The 16483-nt window shown below is 39.9% G+C and overlaps 1 protein-coding gene across 1 annotated transcript in view; it reads left to right on the top strand.

Annotated features, from left to right (window-relative positions):
- LOC143021717 (uncharacterized) overlaps window positions 1–16483 on the top strand; it is a 57235-nt gene that overhangs the window by 16760 nt on the left and 23992 nt on the right. The window contains exons 4-6 of the mRNA XM_076179394.1: window positions 6817–6945; window positions 8399–8496; window positions 9297–9460. Of these exons, the coding sequence (XP_076035509.1) occupies window positions 6817–6945; window positions 8399–8496; window positions 9297–9460 (391 nt within the window). The remainder of the gene's footprint in view (window positions 1–6816; window positions 6946–8398; window positions 8497–9296; window positions 9461–16483) is intronic.

Genomic DNA, 16483 nt, shown 5'->3' on the forward strand with positions numbered 1-16483 from the left:
CCTTCTTAAGTAATTTTGCATCATCTGCAAAAAAAAATTATATAGCACTCCACGCCTTCATTCATGTCATTAATGTATACAGCGAACATGATCGGGGCCAGTACTGATCCTTGCGGGACACCGCTTTTTACTTCTTCCCAGTTGGAGAATTTTTCTCTAATTACAACTCTCATTTTCCTCCCAATCAGGAAGTCTTTCATCCATTCCAATAATTTTCCTCTGATGCCACCTTTTGACACTATCTTATTTATTAGTTTCCTATGAGGTACCTTATCGAATGCCTTTTGCAGGGCCAGAAAAGCACAGTCTGCCCATCCATCTCTTTCTTCTATTATGTCTACTAATCTTGAGTAAAAGCAGATCAGATTTGTTGTACAGGATCTCCCTTGTCTAAATCCAAATTGATTTGGGTTCAGTATAGATTTTTCTTCCCATCTGTTTTTGACCACTCTTTCACAAATTTTTGCTATTGTGTTTGTTAGTGAGACCGGTCTGTAGTTAGATGGATCTTCCTTATCACCTCCCTTATAAATTGGTACAATGTTTGCTTTTTTCCAGTCCAATGGTACTTTTCCTTCTTTAAGTGAGGATTTAATTATATCATATATTTTGTCAGTTAATTCTTCCATGCATTCTTTCAGTGTCCAGTTTGCTATTCCATCTGGGCCATGTGATTTTCTGACATCCAGGGTTTTAATTTGATCACTGATTTCTTTTTGTGTTACGTTTATTTCTTTCATTGCTGGGAATAATTCTCTCTCTCTAACTTCACTGTTAGGCAAGTTTTCTATTGTGAATACTGATCTGAAGTGGTCATTATTTCAGCCATTTCCAGTTCTTCTGTAAATTCCTTTTTATCTTGGCACAGTTTTTCTATTTCTTGTTTGTTTTTCAGTTTTCCATTTACATATTTGTAAAATAGTTTGGGTTCTTTACATTTGTCTATTATCTTTTTTTCATAATTTCTCTTTTCATCTCTGCGTATTTTTACATATTTGTTTCTTAGTTTGATGTATGTTTGCCATTTACTTTGTTTCTTATCTCTTTTCCATTTTTTCCAAGCTTTGTCTCTTTTTTCCTTTGCTTCACTACATCTTTTGTTGTACCAGTTCTTTATGTATGCCTTTTCGATTTTTTGTTGTGGTACAAATTTGTTCACTCCTTCATTATAAATTTCTTTCACTATGTTCCATTTTTCTTCTATCCCTGTATCTTCATTTTGGAATTTTTCCCAGTTTGCATTGCAAAAGAATATTTTAAGTTTCTCAAAGTTTGTTTTGTTATACATAGGTCTTCCTATTCTATGTTTATCATTTTTGATTTGGTCTGTTTGTTCTTTCAATTCCATTTCTATTAGTACGTGGTCACTTTTTCCTATCAGAGTTTTGTAAATAATATTTTCAATTATCTCAGGTTCTGTCGTAAGTATTAAGTCCAATTTTGAGGGTTCTTCATTTCCTCTATATCTAGTATTTTCTCTAATCCACTGGGTCATTGTGTATTCAATGGTCAAGTCAAGGAGTACATTGCCCCAGTGTTTCTCTCCCCCTTTCACTGTCATATCTCCCCAGCATATTTCTTTTGAGTTAAAGTCACCCATAATTACTGTATTTCCTCCATCCTTCAGTGTTTCAATTAGTTCTTCTTTTGTATCATCTAGTAACTTGGCGTGATCCCTTTCTGTCCAGGCTTGTGTTTTAGGAGGTACATATACCACTGCAAATTTTCTTTTCTTCATTTTTTTACCTTTGACTTGTACTATAATTGATTCTACATTATTTTTTCCTTCAGTTATTTTTGTTACAGTTAAATCTTTCTTGGCCAAAATTAGAACTCCTCCGCCCTATTTGTTCTTTCTATTCTTTGTCCAACAGTTATATTCACCTTGTCCCACAGTGTGGGGTGTTACTATGAACTTTAATTTGGTTTCTACAATTCCCATTATGTCTGGTTTTTCTAATACTAGATAATCATTTAATTTGTTTATTCCTGAGATTATTCCGTCTATATTTGTGTAAGCTATTTTTAGTTTCCTTTCTCCTCCTCCCCTTCTGTCTTCTTTGTTTCCATTTTCCCTATGACTATGTATTTTTTCCTCAGCCTCATGTCTATCACTCTCCAAAAAAACTCCTCCTTTTCTTTTTCAGTTCTATTCTCATTCCTTTCATTTGCCTCATTCCTAAGTTCCTTTTCTTTCTCTTTTTCTTCCTCACTCATTTCTTTTTTCATCCATATATTTTTGTACTGTTCACTGCTTGTACTGTTCATTGTTCTAGTTAAAATTTCTTCTACACTTGATTGCAATCTAATTCAGAAGAAGAGACAGTATAGTCAGACAATGTAGGTGAATTCAAAGCTAACTTTAACAAATTAGGTAAATACAAACTTACAAATTCAGTTCTGCCACCACGTAGATAAATTTACAAAGTAGCTAAGGTGGAGGGCCACTAGCTAGAGCCTGAAAGGGTAATCAGTTTCCTTTGGAGCCTGGGGTTAGCCAACAACAGTAATAACCACCCTGTAAAGGTATGTTTTGCTCAGTGTGATTATTGCTTAATAATGATTGTCAAACAGTACTTGTCTAGAGCACTAATTCTTTGTTTTTGAATGGAACTGTTCTGCTAGGGTTGCTAAGAACAAAGAATTATTGCTCTAGACAATTTTTTGATGATCATAGTTGAGCCAGAATTGCATTGAGCAAAATGTACCTTAATAGAGAGCCATGTTTCCCTGAGTGGCAAAAAAAGGCAATTAAATAGGGTAGAGGAAGGGTACTAAGGACCCCCCTTTTTTTTTCTCATTTTGTTTTATTTACTTTTTCCTGTGAATAATCAAGGCAATGTCATAATTGACCTGGCTACCCTCCTTATAAAAGGAGATTTAATCCTTGTTGAATAATGAGTACATATACATACATATACCAAGGCTTTTTCCCCCTTACAAGGGAGGTAACCAAAAAGGGAAAGGCATAAAATCATTTCCACCCATTCCATCCCTGAATACACTCCACATCCCTCCACCCTCCCTCTTATCTGAGCACCTCCTGGATGACAGGTCATCCCTGCACCTTGTCCACTGCCCTGGGTCAGAAACAGTGTCGCAAGACACAGCACATCCACAGCAAGGCCGCTTCATTAAATCGGCGACCCCCCCTCTCTGTCCCCCCATTGCATAAAAGGAGAGGACGAGGAGAAATCCCTTTGGGCTGCATCAAATTTTGCTCACACATACTACCTCACCCCCCATCCCCCCGCCCATTCCACCTCATGCAATCACAACATCATCCATATACAACCATTCTCAATTCACCCCTGTCTTCTGTCCTCTCCCGTCCTTCCTCAACAGACATTCCCCTCTTCCCCAAAGCCCCTTTCACCCCATCCATCCATCTCATCCTAGGACGTCCCCTCGTGTTCACTCCCTCCCCATCTGCCTCCCATACCTCTTTTACTAGTCTTTCTTCACTCATTCTTTCCATGTGTCCAAACCATCCTAATACTCTTTCATCAACCCTATCTCCCAGCTCCTTTTCCACCCCTGTTCTCCTCCTCACCTCCTCATTTCTCACTCTATCTAGCCTAGTAACCCCCATCATACTTCTCAGACACCTCATCTCAAACACATTCAAACTCCTTCTCTCTTCTCTTATGTTTCATGTTTCTGCCCCATACAGTGCTGTTGGCACAATCACTCCTTCATACAGTCTCCTCTTAGCATCCATTCCAAAATGTCTATTCCTCATTACACTCTTTAATCCACCAAGGCATTTACTCGCTTCTCTCAATCTACATTCTACCTCCACCTTCACTCCACCTTTTCCTGCCACATTTGCACCCAAGTATCTAAAACTATCCACTTCCTCCAGTCGTTCTCCCTTAATGCTCACTTCCATTCTACTGCCACTTTCACCCCTTGTACATCTCATCACCTTACTTTTACCCACATTTATCTTTAGCTTTCTTCTATCACATACTCTCCCAAACTCTGCCACCAACTTCCTCAATCCCTCCTCCGATCCTGCCACAAGCGCAGTGTCGTCCGCAAACAACAGCTGGCTCACCTCCCACTTTTCTCCATTTTCTTTAACCATCTCCAATCCCTTCCCTACTACCCTTGCATTTACCTCTTGCACTAACCCATCCATGTACAAGTTGAACAGCCACAGCGACATAACGCATCCTTGACGAAGTCCCACCTTTACCTCGAACGACTCACTCTCTCCATTTCCAATCCTGACACAAGCTCTACTACTCTCATAAAAACTCTTGACAGCTCCCAGAACCTTTCCTCCTATCCCATATATCTGCATAACCTCCCACAGTGCCTTTCTGTCTACCCTATCATAAGCCTTTTCCAGATCCATAAAAGCCCAAAAAACATCCTTCCCCTTTCCTATAGCTTTCTCACATGTCTGTCTTACCATAAAGATCTGATCTACACAAGCTCTACCTGTCCTAAATCCACACTGTTCCTCACCAATTACTCCTTCTGTTCCTCTCCTAATCCTCTCAATCAAGATCCTCCCATAAGCCTTCCCAACTACACTTAACAAGCTAATCCCTCTGAAACTACTACATTCACACTTGTCCCCTTTTCCCTTGTAAAGAGGAACTATACAGGCACTCCTCCAGTCCTCTGGCACACTACCCTCTCTCCAGCAAACATTAAATAACCTCACCAGCCAGTCCACCATCACTGTACCTCCCTTTTTCAGACATTCTGCATGGCATCCATCCAGACCAGGTGCCTTACCTGCTTTCATCATCTTAACAACTGCCTTCACCTCATCCTTCCTTATTTCTCCTCCATTCTCCTCACTCATCACTCTCATTTTCTTCGTATTTCCCACTGCAGCTATCTTTCCCTCCCTATCCTCTTTCACATTTAGCAACTCCCTAAAATATTCTGCCCATCTTCCCCTTACTGCCTTCTCTTCCATTATCATCTCTCCATATGCACGTTTTACCTTTTCTTCTCTACTTGATTCACCTCCTCTTCCTCTCTTAATTTCTTTCCAAAACATCTTTTTATTACTTTCAAAATTTTCTGTCATACTCTTACCCCACTTCACATCTGCTCTCCTCTTTGCCTCCTTTACCTTTTGCTTTACTTCTCTTTTCTTTTCTTTGTACCTCTCATATGACTCCCTCATCCTATTTTGTAACCAATCTGTGAAAACTCGCTTCTTCTCTTCTACAACCTTCTTTGTTTCCTCATCCCACCATTCACTACCCTTTCTTCTATTTCCCCCTGTCCTTCTTGTTCCACACACCATCCTTGCACACTTTAAGACTCCCTCCTTGAACCATCCCCATTCCTCCTCCACACCCAGCTCCACTCTATCCTTTACTTACCTCCCACTCCTCCTTCAGCTTCTTTTCGTACTCCTTCTCCTTTCCCTTTTTCATTCAAAGAGTTCACTCTAAGAACCTCCCTACCTTTTGTCCCTTTCCTCTTTCTCCATATATCCTCCACTCTCAACTTACCTTCCACCAAAAAGTGATCTGATATTCCCCCACCCTCTCCCCTTAGTACATGTACATCCTTAACTCTTCCTATCATAATCCTATTTAGCACTACATAATCCATTAGCGCTCTATCTACCACCCTTCCCTCCACCACCCTCTCCCATGTGTACTTATGCTTGCCTTTCTTCCAAAACACTGTATTTGCTATCATCAACTCTCTAGACACATCTCCACCATCAACTGTCCACTACGATTCTTTCCTGGAACTCCATCAATTGAATCATTTCCTACCCTAGCATTGAGGTCTCCCAGTACTATTACATTGACATTTCTCCCTAAATGCTCTATGCACTCATTTAAATCTATCCAAAAGGCCTCCCTTTCTTCTACACTCTTCTCACTGCCAGGCCCATATGCACTTACAAAGACCCACATCTCCTTTCCCAGTTTCACCTTCATCCACATTATCCTTGAGGAAACCTCCTTCCACTCCACTACCCATTTACCTATCTCTTCACTTACTAGAATAGCCACCCCTTCCTTCCCTCGCCCTCTCTTCACTCCTGATAACCTCCCACTTACACTCCCAAACTTACACTCACCCTTCCCTTTCAACTTAGTTTCACTCAAAGCCAACACATCCATCTTTCTTCTCACAAACATACTACCTATCTCTTCCCTTTTACTCTCATCTGTATCACATCCACGCACATTAAAAAACCCAAACCTTAGGGTGCTGTTCCGAAAACTTCCAGATCCTCTTATGCCTTCTCTTTTTTGCTTAGGAATGTCCCCTGTGGGGCTGCAAGGAGAAGGATGCCTAGTCCCAATCCCCGTCCCTTTCTTCTCGCCTCTTACGATCCAAGTGGAAATACTTGGTGGCATTATTCTTTTCCCCCACCACAGAAAAAGAATACTCAGAGAAATGGTACAGGACAGCAACAAGGGGTTGGGGGACAGCATAACGGAGGGACAGTCGTAGTATAAAAGTGTCATAATTTCTCTATGAACAGAGTTTTCCTCTATCATAGACAAAATGATGTGTGGCTCTGGTCCGTAGGGGTGCCCCATATAGACCCTAAAGTATCAACTGCATGCTACTTTGCCACAATAACAAGCAGCCAATACCCCAGACGGGTAGCAGCCAATACCCCAGACGACTATTGACGGGTAATGAGTACACAGCTAGTATTTTAGTTGACAAAATGGATAACTGCTAATTTTTATTTTTTTATTATGTAATCATTTGTAGCATACAAATTATTTAGGTAATAGAAGTACTTCTGAGGTAATATATTTCTAAAATCATCGAGAATTTAGATAATGTACAGTATTTTTCTTTTTGCAGGAAGACCTGTCACAAATGGTGGAGCATCCAGAGGCCTTGAAATCAATTTTAGAAGCAATATATGTTATTCAGCGCTTTGATATCTTGGATAACTTAGGACTGTGTGCCATTCATGGATACAACCATAAGGTATTATTAGGGAAATATTGTGGGGGGAATATAGAACATTAAAGAAGAAAGGTTTAGTATACGGATTCAATAAAATTTAAAAATTTGTTGGACTTCTCCCTGTCTTCTCCATTTCTGCATGAGGGGACAGAGAGGGGGGTCGCCAATTTAATGAAGCTTCTGACCCAGGGCATTGGGCGAGATGCAAGGATGACCCGTCATTGTCATTGGCAACAGGGCACTTCGTCACTTCATGTGTGAAGGGAATAGCTTTCAAAAAACCCTTCAGCCAGGCACTCAGGGAAATCACTCGCCAGGACTACTTTATGACCCCGATGATGCCCATTTGGCAGAAAAAGCCTTTAAGGTCCTGTTGAAGGCCTGTTGAAGATTATATGTCCTTACATGTAGAGGTGAACCAAACTCTTCTTCATTTAACCAGTTTAGTGGTCAGCTCTGTTCTCTTACACAAACTGCTGGCAAGTCGTGAGGAAAACTCCTGAGGCTGCCAGACATCCCTAGTTATTTACAAAAGGACACCCTCGAGGGGTTGCTAGAAAGGACATGTATGAATTGGTGGCATCCTCAAGGGGTTGCTAGAAAGGAATAGATAAAGTTCAGAGAATGATGTGACAGTTTCTCCTGGTGGACCAAGGCATGAAATTTCCCAGCTGTCTGTGCAGCAGGATGTCTAGCTTTGTGTAACAGGACACCTGGGACCCTGGACCTTTTTCTGCCGAATGGTCATCTTTGGGGTCATAAAGTAGGCCTGGTGAGTGACATCCCTGAGTGCCTGGCTGAAGGGCTTTCTGAAAGCTGTTCCCTTCATGCACGAAGTGACAAAGTGCCCTGGCTTTGATAACATCATCCAGGAGGACCCAAGATAAGAGGGAGGGAAGGGGGTGGATGGGAGTGGAGTATGTGGGGGTGGATGGGAGTGGAGTATGTGGGGGTGGATGGGAGTGGAGTATGTGGGGATGGAATGGGTGGGAGTTATTTTTATGCCTTTGTTTTTTGGCTACCTCCCTTGTAAAGGGGAAAAAGCATTTGGTGTATGTATGTATTTTACTTATTATTATTTTATTATTATTTTTTCTGTATTTGTCCTCCATATGGACTGAAAATTCTTCTACAAGCATGCTTTTCAATTGTAACCCATTATAATCCATAACAATTGTAATTACAAGCAGTTCTTGTCACTGTAGAGACTAGCTTAATTGTAGTTGCATATCTTAAGTGTACATACTTACATATACATATACCAAGGGATTTTTCCCCCATACAAGAGAGGTAATCAAAGTCAAAGGCATATATCCACCCCTATGCATTTCATCCCCACCTACTCCACCCCCATTCACCACCCCTCCCTCTCTCTTTTCTTGGCTCCTCCTGGATGACAGGTCATCTTCATAGATTATGTGCATATATGCTGTTATGTTAGATGTTTATAATTACCAAGTTTAAATTCTTTCAGGTTTGTGCAAACTTGAACTCCTTAACTCAAAGCCGTAAAGCCTTGTATCAAGTATTCAATGGGCTTATAGAGGCAGAAGCCAATGATATCGTAAAGAGGTAATAAAAATAATTGTTTCTTTGGTAATACAGTATTGTATAGCCTGGGACCAATGATGAGTGCCTTGAAGTGATGGTCTTACAAGATAAAAGTCAAAGAAAAGCAGCTACCTGCTGGCCATCTTCAAAAACCTGTCAACACCCTCATCTCCATTTGGAGGTACAGCCCTGAAGGACTGACATTCGTTCTCCAGATTGGACCCTAGATCTCACTCTTTATCTGATAAATATCTTAATAGTGTAGATCCTGCTACCTAGTATGACATTCCTGCTCTGCATGTGGGAACTAGAGTTATACCTAGGAAATTTGAATGCTACCCATCATCCTCATGCTTACCTCTTCACCATCTGCATACACACTGAACAACAATTATGACATATCACAATCCTGTTCACTTTCATCAAAAAGCACTTTCTCTATCCCTACCCTCACACAAGCTCTACTGCTCACATAAAATCATTTAACAGGCATACTTCCCCTAACCCCTATTTCATACATTTGTGACATATTCCTTTATGCCCCATTGTCAGCCCTGTCATATTCCTTCTCCAAATTCATGTAAGCCTCCTAATAAATATATATATATATATATATATATATATATATATATATATATATATATATATATATATATATATATATATATATATATATATATATATATATATATATATATATATCCTTACCTTTACCAGGATGTCTTTTAGGCTTTACTGGATTTGGAAAAGGTATATGACAGAGTTAACAGATTTTTTTTCCCCACCTTAGTAGAATCAATTCTGAAACAAGTTTGTTGCAGTCTTCAGTGGGAAAGGCCAGTGGATGGAGAGCTTCTAGAGATGACTTTTACAAGGAACCTTACACCTAACAATTATGAAATGCTTATCTATGATCTAGGACAGAAGCTGCAGCAACATGGTTTTGCAAATCTTTCTGAATGTCTGCATCCACATTACCCTCATGGTGAGCTCATATTACTGTTTTTGTGAGTAACAGTATCACCAAATAACTTTTGCTTACATAGGTACCGGGTAGTTCATATTTTCCAAGGAAATTAGTCATCCCTTTACAAGAATTTATTCTTTCAGCATTCATAAACATGTTATTTATAATGCTTCAAAACTGACTGTGCAGAAGTGCTTATTGGAAAAAAATTATATATACATATACAGTATATATATTTATATATATATATATATATATATATATATATATATATACATATACATATTTATATATATGTATGTATATATGTACAACACTGAATGGATTCCCGTGAACAAATATACATTTTTATCAACCACAATACACTTTAATTCTAAGTCATCAACATCAAGAGAGACTTGAGGAGGCCAACATGCAGAAATTGAAACATGGTACAGCTAACTTGGGTTAGCACGTAACAAATGTTAGTGACTTAGCCAATTGGTCTTGATGGTGCAATTGGCTAAGTCACAAACACAACACTTGTCATGTCCTAGCCTAGGTTTGAGTTGTTGGCCATACCACATTTCAATTTTTGCATGTTGTCCTCCTCGAGTCTCTCTCGATGTTGATGGCTTAGAATCAAAGTGTATTGTGGTTGATATATATATATATATATATATATATATATATATATATATATATATATATATATATATATATCATACATATGTACATATATATATATATATACATATATATACATATTGTTAGGCTGGTAGTCTGCCCCATGTTGGGCAGCCAGTTAGGCTGGTTGAAGGCAAACTCTGGTGGAGAGAGAGTAGGTTTATTTAATAATGAATGTTAGGTGCCAATGGGGGGAACGAGATGGTAAGGGAGGTGACAACTTTGTTTCAAGTCATGTCCCTGGGCAATCTGCTTGTGAGGAAGCAAAAGGGGGTTAGGGGTAGGTGAGAAAGTAGGAACCTCAAGCCAGGCTCACATATGCTGCTCCAAGGCAATCAGAATCTTCAGTGTTGGTCCATCCTATATATACATAGGCAGGTAATGACCTGTGCTCCAAATTGGCATGAGGTCTTGTGTGCTGTATGGGAAGTTGGAGGCAAAATATTTTATGCCAATGACTCACAAAGACAGAGGGTATACATTCCTCACTAGGTCCAGTGTTCCCTTGTCACATGGCTGGCTGACACTGACATTGCACGTGTGTTCCTCTAGGAGGCTTTGTCCCACCCATGGGCCTCAAGGCAGCTCTGGGTTGCATCGCAACTGGGAGACATGAGTGGGTTCCAATGGAACTACTTGTGGGTTAGTAAGGTCGTGAGACACCAAGAAGAGATGAGGAGGGGAGTGAGGACTACTAACATTATATAAATATATATATATATATATATATATATATATAGATAGATAGATAGATAGATACCGTATATACTCGTCTATAGGTCGAAATCTTAAGGATTTTTTTTAGGCCAAAACTTAGGGGTCGACCTATACACAAGTAATAATCTTGTTAGGTTGAAATCCAGACATGACAAGAAAGGCTAGGAAGAACTCTTACCTTTTCTTTAGGTTCAGAAATCAAAATATTTACCTACTAGTTACTACCAGTAAACAATGGGGACATAAAATACACGTTACATACTAAAACATGTAAAATTCCTTCTAGATACGGTAACCCCATACTGTGGTTTTACCTGTTTGTTAAAATTCTTAGCACAGGCGAGCTTATTATATCATGTATACTATTATAGTACCCATAGTTGTTTAAAAAAAATAACAAAATGCTGTGATATTCTCAAATTTAGGTATTTTTTTAGTTTTGACCATGGGCGCAATATAGCAATAGAAAATTAATTATTCATTTTGTAAATTAAAATGTATCAACGTAATATGCAATTTTGTGGGCGGAAGTGAAAATAAAAACTACCTTGCTACAAGCAAATATGCTAATGAACGAAGTCGGTAGCATAGGATCGGGACGCCATCTTGTCTGTCAATTGACGGCCTCGGTGCTTCCGACAGTACCTCGCCAGGTACATTTTCTTGAAGGAATGTTATGGAGCGGAGATACATGCATTCCTTCAAGCTGCAAGAACTTTGTATGCCCAGCAAGCTGAGAGAGTGGTTGAAAAGCCCGCCAACATCTCTCATGACGATGACAATGAGGACGAGCCGGATGACATTTAATTTGCAGGTAATGGTTTATTAAACACAGGTTAGGTTAGTTTAGGTTAGACGAATTTATCATCCTTTCATTTCTTCGACGTTGGCATCTATCATAAGAAACATGGCGTACCATTCGTCCGACACGACTTCATTACTTATGAAATGTTTTAGCACCTTTTTTGTTTTTTTTTGTTTTATTTCCGCTCACAAAATTGCATATTACGTTGATACATTATAATTTACAAAATTAATAATCAATTTTTTATTGCTATATTGCGCCCATGGTCGAAACTAAAAATTTACCCAAATTTAGCTTTCTATATGGTATATATTATTGTTACCATTACCAAAACAATGCATGGATCTCACCATCACGAAAACAAACTGTTCAGTATTGCCAACTTGTTACTGTTACAGTGACACATGGTATAATCCCAAATATTTTAACTAAAATCCACCAAAATAGTTTTCCTTGCTGTCGTCATCTTCACCACCAAACAGCTCCTCCCACTCACTTCTGTGTAGAGTATCATCATACGGATCAACTTCATCAGCCATAGGAACATCAACATCATCTTCCTCCACCACATTATCATTAGCCTGATCATCCGCACAGTTGAGATTACAAGACTACTCTGAGACACTGTTGATTAAAATTGTTTCTAATGAAACACGCCTAGCCAGTTTATTCCATATACCGTACTTTACTTGGTAATCTGTTCAAGTTTTTCACTCCGCTGAAATGGCAATTTCAGTGAAACTTATTAAATATTAAAATCAGTGAACTTGAAAAAAACAAATTATACATTAGAATTAATATAGTGAAAAAACCATAATAATCAATTGCTATACCAGGCAAGCCATGACACTTCAAAGCATTGGGACAATGGAATGCCCACAGCGCCAAAACAAATACAAACCACTTGACCTATACATGAGGTATATGGAAAATTCCATATTTTTTGGCAAAAAATGGGGGGTCAACCTTTACACGAGATCGACCTATAGACGAGTATATACGGTAGACCAGCAGGGATGGAAAAGGAGATGGCAGATAGGGCTGATAAAAGACTACTGGGTGAGTGGAGAATGGTTGTGTATAGATGAAACTTTGATGCAAGGAAGGGAGGGGGTGGAGGATGGGGGAGTGTAGAGAGAGATTGTGTGTGGATGACATTTTGATGCAGCCCGAAGATATTTCTCCCTGTTTTCTCTATTTTCCACAGGAGGGGGCAGAGACAGGGGGTTGCTGATTAAGTGAAGTGGCCTGTGGATGTACTGTGTCTTGCTGCATTGCTTCTGACCCATGGCAGTGGGCAGGAGACAGGAATGACCCTTCATCCATAAAGAGTTATGATGAGAGGGAGATAAGGGTGGTAGATGGGAGTGGAATGGGAGTGGGTGCATGCTGTTTGACTTGGTTACCTCTCTTATAAGGGGGGAAAAACCCTTGGTATATATAGATACATAATATATGCATATATATGTGGAGTGTCCAAAGAAGAGAGGTACAGTAATAGTGGACTGGCTAGTGAGGTTCTTTAATGTGTGTCAAAGGGAGGGTAGAATGCCAAAGGACTGGAGGAGTATCTCTATAGTTCTGCTTTGCAAAGGAAAAGGGACAAATATGATTGTAGTAGTTTTAGAGGGATCAGTTTGTTGAATGTAATTAGGAAGGCATATGGGAGGGTTTTATTCAAGAAGATTAGGAGAGGAACAGAGGGAGTAATTGGTGAGGATTATTGTGGTTTTAGGAAAGGTAAGGGTTGCTTAGATCAGACTCTTGTGGTAAGAAAGAGCTGTTAGAAAGCTTTAGCAAAAGGTAAAGCTATTTTTTTTAGCCTTTATGGTTTCACAAAAGGTTTATAATAGGGTAGACAGGAAGGCACTGTGAGAAGTATTGCAGGTATATGGGATTAGGGGAAAGCTTTGAATAGTAGACAGAGGTTTTTATGAGAGTAAACCTGTGTTAAAATTGGAAATGGAGAGACAGCAAGTGGTTTGATGTAAAGGTGGGGCTGCATCAATGTTGTGTCATGTTACCTGGCTGTTCAATGTGTACATGGATGGGGTGGTGTAGGAGGTAAATGCAGAGGTAATGGGCAGGGGATGGATATGGTAAAAAAAAATGGAAAGATGTAAAAGGTGAGCCAGATTTTTGTTTACGGATGACACCCCATCTGGGGTATTGGCTGCATGTTATTGTGACAAAGTAGCATGCAGTTGATACTTTAGGGTCTCTATGGAGCACCCCTACAGACCAGAGCCACACATCATTTGGTCTATTATAGAGGAGGACTCTGTTCATGACATGATGACACTTTTATTATACTGTGTCCCTCCATTATGCTGTCCCCCAACCCCTTGTTACTGTCCTATACCATTTCTCTGAATATTCATTTCCTTTTTTTGCCTACCCTTTGGTGGGGGATAGAATACTGCCACCAAGTATTTCCACTTGAATTGTAAAGAGGTGATAAAAATGGGACAGGGATTAGGACTAGGCATCCTTCTCCCAGTAACCCCACAGGGGACATTCCTAAAAAAAAAAAGTAAAGGCATATGAGGGTTTAACCCCTTCCATACGGTGCCGCACACGTAGGCGTCATGAGGAGCAAGTGGATTCGCGACGCTGCCATATGGGCGTCTTGATTATATTTATTGTAGTCGCCCCTGTGTTTTTACATTCTCCCAAATGCGCCCTTAATCCCATTCTCTGTGGTTTTCAAAATTCGCGGGTGAAAGAGAGAACGATCGATATAAGCGGCGACTATATTTTATGATGCGAATATTATTTCGTTACGTCGTACGGCTGGCATTGGCTGCTGCCCGCGAGATTTAAGTCCCGTATTGAAGTGGCTAGGAGTTTTCCAACCAGTACCCTAAGGTTTGGGTCTTTTAAAGTGCATAGATGTAGTACAGATGAGAGTAAAAGGGAAGAGATAGGCAGTATGTTTGTGAGAAGAAAGATGGATGTATTGGGTTTGAGTGAAACTAAGTTGAGAGGGAGGGGTGAGTGTGAGTTTGGGAGTGTAGTTGGAAGATTCTCAGGAGTAAAGAGAGGGCAGGGGAGAGAAGGGGTGGTTATACTAGTAAGTGAAGAGATAGGTAAACATGTAGTGGAGTGGAAGGAATTTTCTTCAAGGTTAATGTGGATGAAGGTGAAACTGGGAAAGGAAATGTGGGTTTTTGTAAGTACATATGGGCTTGGTAGTGAGAAGAGTGTAGAAAAAAGGGAGGCTTTTTGGAAAGATTTAAATGCGTGCATAGAGGGATTAGGGAGAAACATCAGTGTAGTAGTATTGGGAGACCTTAATGCTAGGGTAGGAAATGAACCAATAAATGGAGTGGTTGGGAAATGTGGACTTCCATGAAAGAATTGTAGCAGAGAGTTGATGATGGAGATGTGTCTAGAGAGTTGATGATAACAAGTACAGTGTTTAGGAAGAAAGTCAAGCATAAAAGCACATGGGAGAGGGTGGTGGATGGAAGGGTGGTAGATAGAGCATTAATGGACTATGTAGTGGTATATAGGAGTATAATAGGAAGAGTTACGGATGTACATGTTCTAAGGGGAGAGAGTGGGGCAATATCAGATCACTTTCTGGTGGAAGGTAAGTTGAGAGTAGAGGATAGATGGAGAAAGAGGAACAGGACAAAAGGTAGGGAGGTGCTTAGAGTGAACTGCTTAAATGAGAAAGAAAAGGAGAAGGAGTACAAGAAGAAGCTGAGAGAGGAGTTGGAGAGAGTGAAAGATAGAGTAGAACTAGAAGTGGAGGATGAATGGGGATGGTTCAAGGAGTCACAAGGTGTGCAAAGATGGTGTGTGGAACAAGGAGGATGAGAGGAAATAGAAGGAAGGGTAGTGAATGGTGGGATGATGAACCAAAGAAGGCTGTAGAAGAGAAGAAGCAAGCTTTCACAGATTGGTTACAAAACAGGACAAGGGAAACATATGAGAGGTACAAAGAAAAGAGAAGAGAAGTAAAGCATAAGATAAAGGAGGCAAAGAGGAGAGCAGATGTGAAGTGGGGTAAGAGTATGACAGAAAATTTTGAAAGTAATAAAAAGATGTTTTGGAAAGAAATTAAAAAAGGAAGAGGAGGTGAATCAAGTAGTAAAGAAAAGGTAAAAGGTGTGGATGGAGAGATGATAATGGAAGAGAAGGCAGTAAGAGGAAGATGGGCAGAGTATTTTAGGGAGCTGCTAAATGTGAAGGAGGATAGGGAGGGAAAGGTAGTTGCAGTGGGAAGTGCTAAGAAAATGACCATGATGAGTGAGGAAAATGGAGGAGAAATAAGGAAGGATGAAGTGAAGGCAGTTGTTAAGATGATGAGAGCAGGTAAGGCACCTGGTCTGGATGGATGTCATGCAGAATGTCTGAAAAAAGAAGGTACAGTGATGGTGGACTGGCTGGTGAGGTTATTTAATGTTTGTTTAAGAGAGGGTAGAGTGCCAGAGGACTGGAGGAGTGCCTGCATAGTTCCACTTTACAAGGGAAAAGGGGATAAGTGTGAGTGTAGTAGTTACAGAGGGTTAGCTTATTACGTGTAGTTGGGAAGGCTTATGGGAGGGTCTTGATTGAGAATATTAGGAGAGGAACAGAAGGAGTAATTGGTGAGGAACAGTGTGGATTTAGGACAGGTAGAGCTTGTGTAGATCAGATTTTTGTGGTAAGACAGATATGTGAGAAAGCTATAGGAAAAGGTAAGGATGTTTTTTGGGCTTTTATGGATTTGGAAAAGGCTTATGACAGGGTAGACAGGAAGGCACTGTGGGAGGTATTGCAGATATATGGGATAGGAGGAAAGCTTTTAGGAGCTGTCAAAAGTTTTTACGAGAGTAGTAGAGCGTGTGTCAGGATTAGAAATG

This window comes from Oratosquilla oratoria, chromosome 3, assembly GCF_046742065.1.
Source record: "Oratosquilla oratoria isolate Oo_2021 chromosome 3, ASM4674206v1, whole genome shotgun sequence".
NCBI lineage: Eukaryota > Metazoa > Arthropoda > Malacostraca > Stomatopoda > Squillidae > Oratosquilla > Oratosquilla oratoria.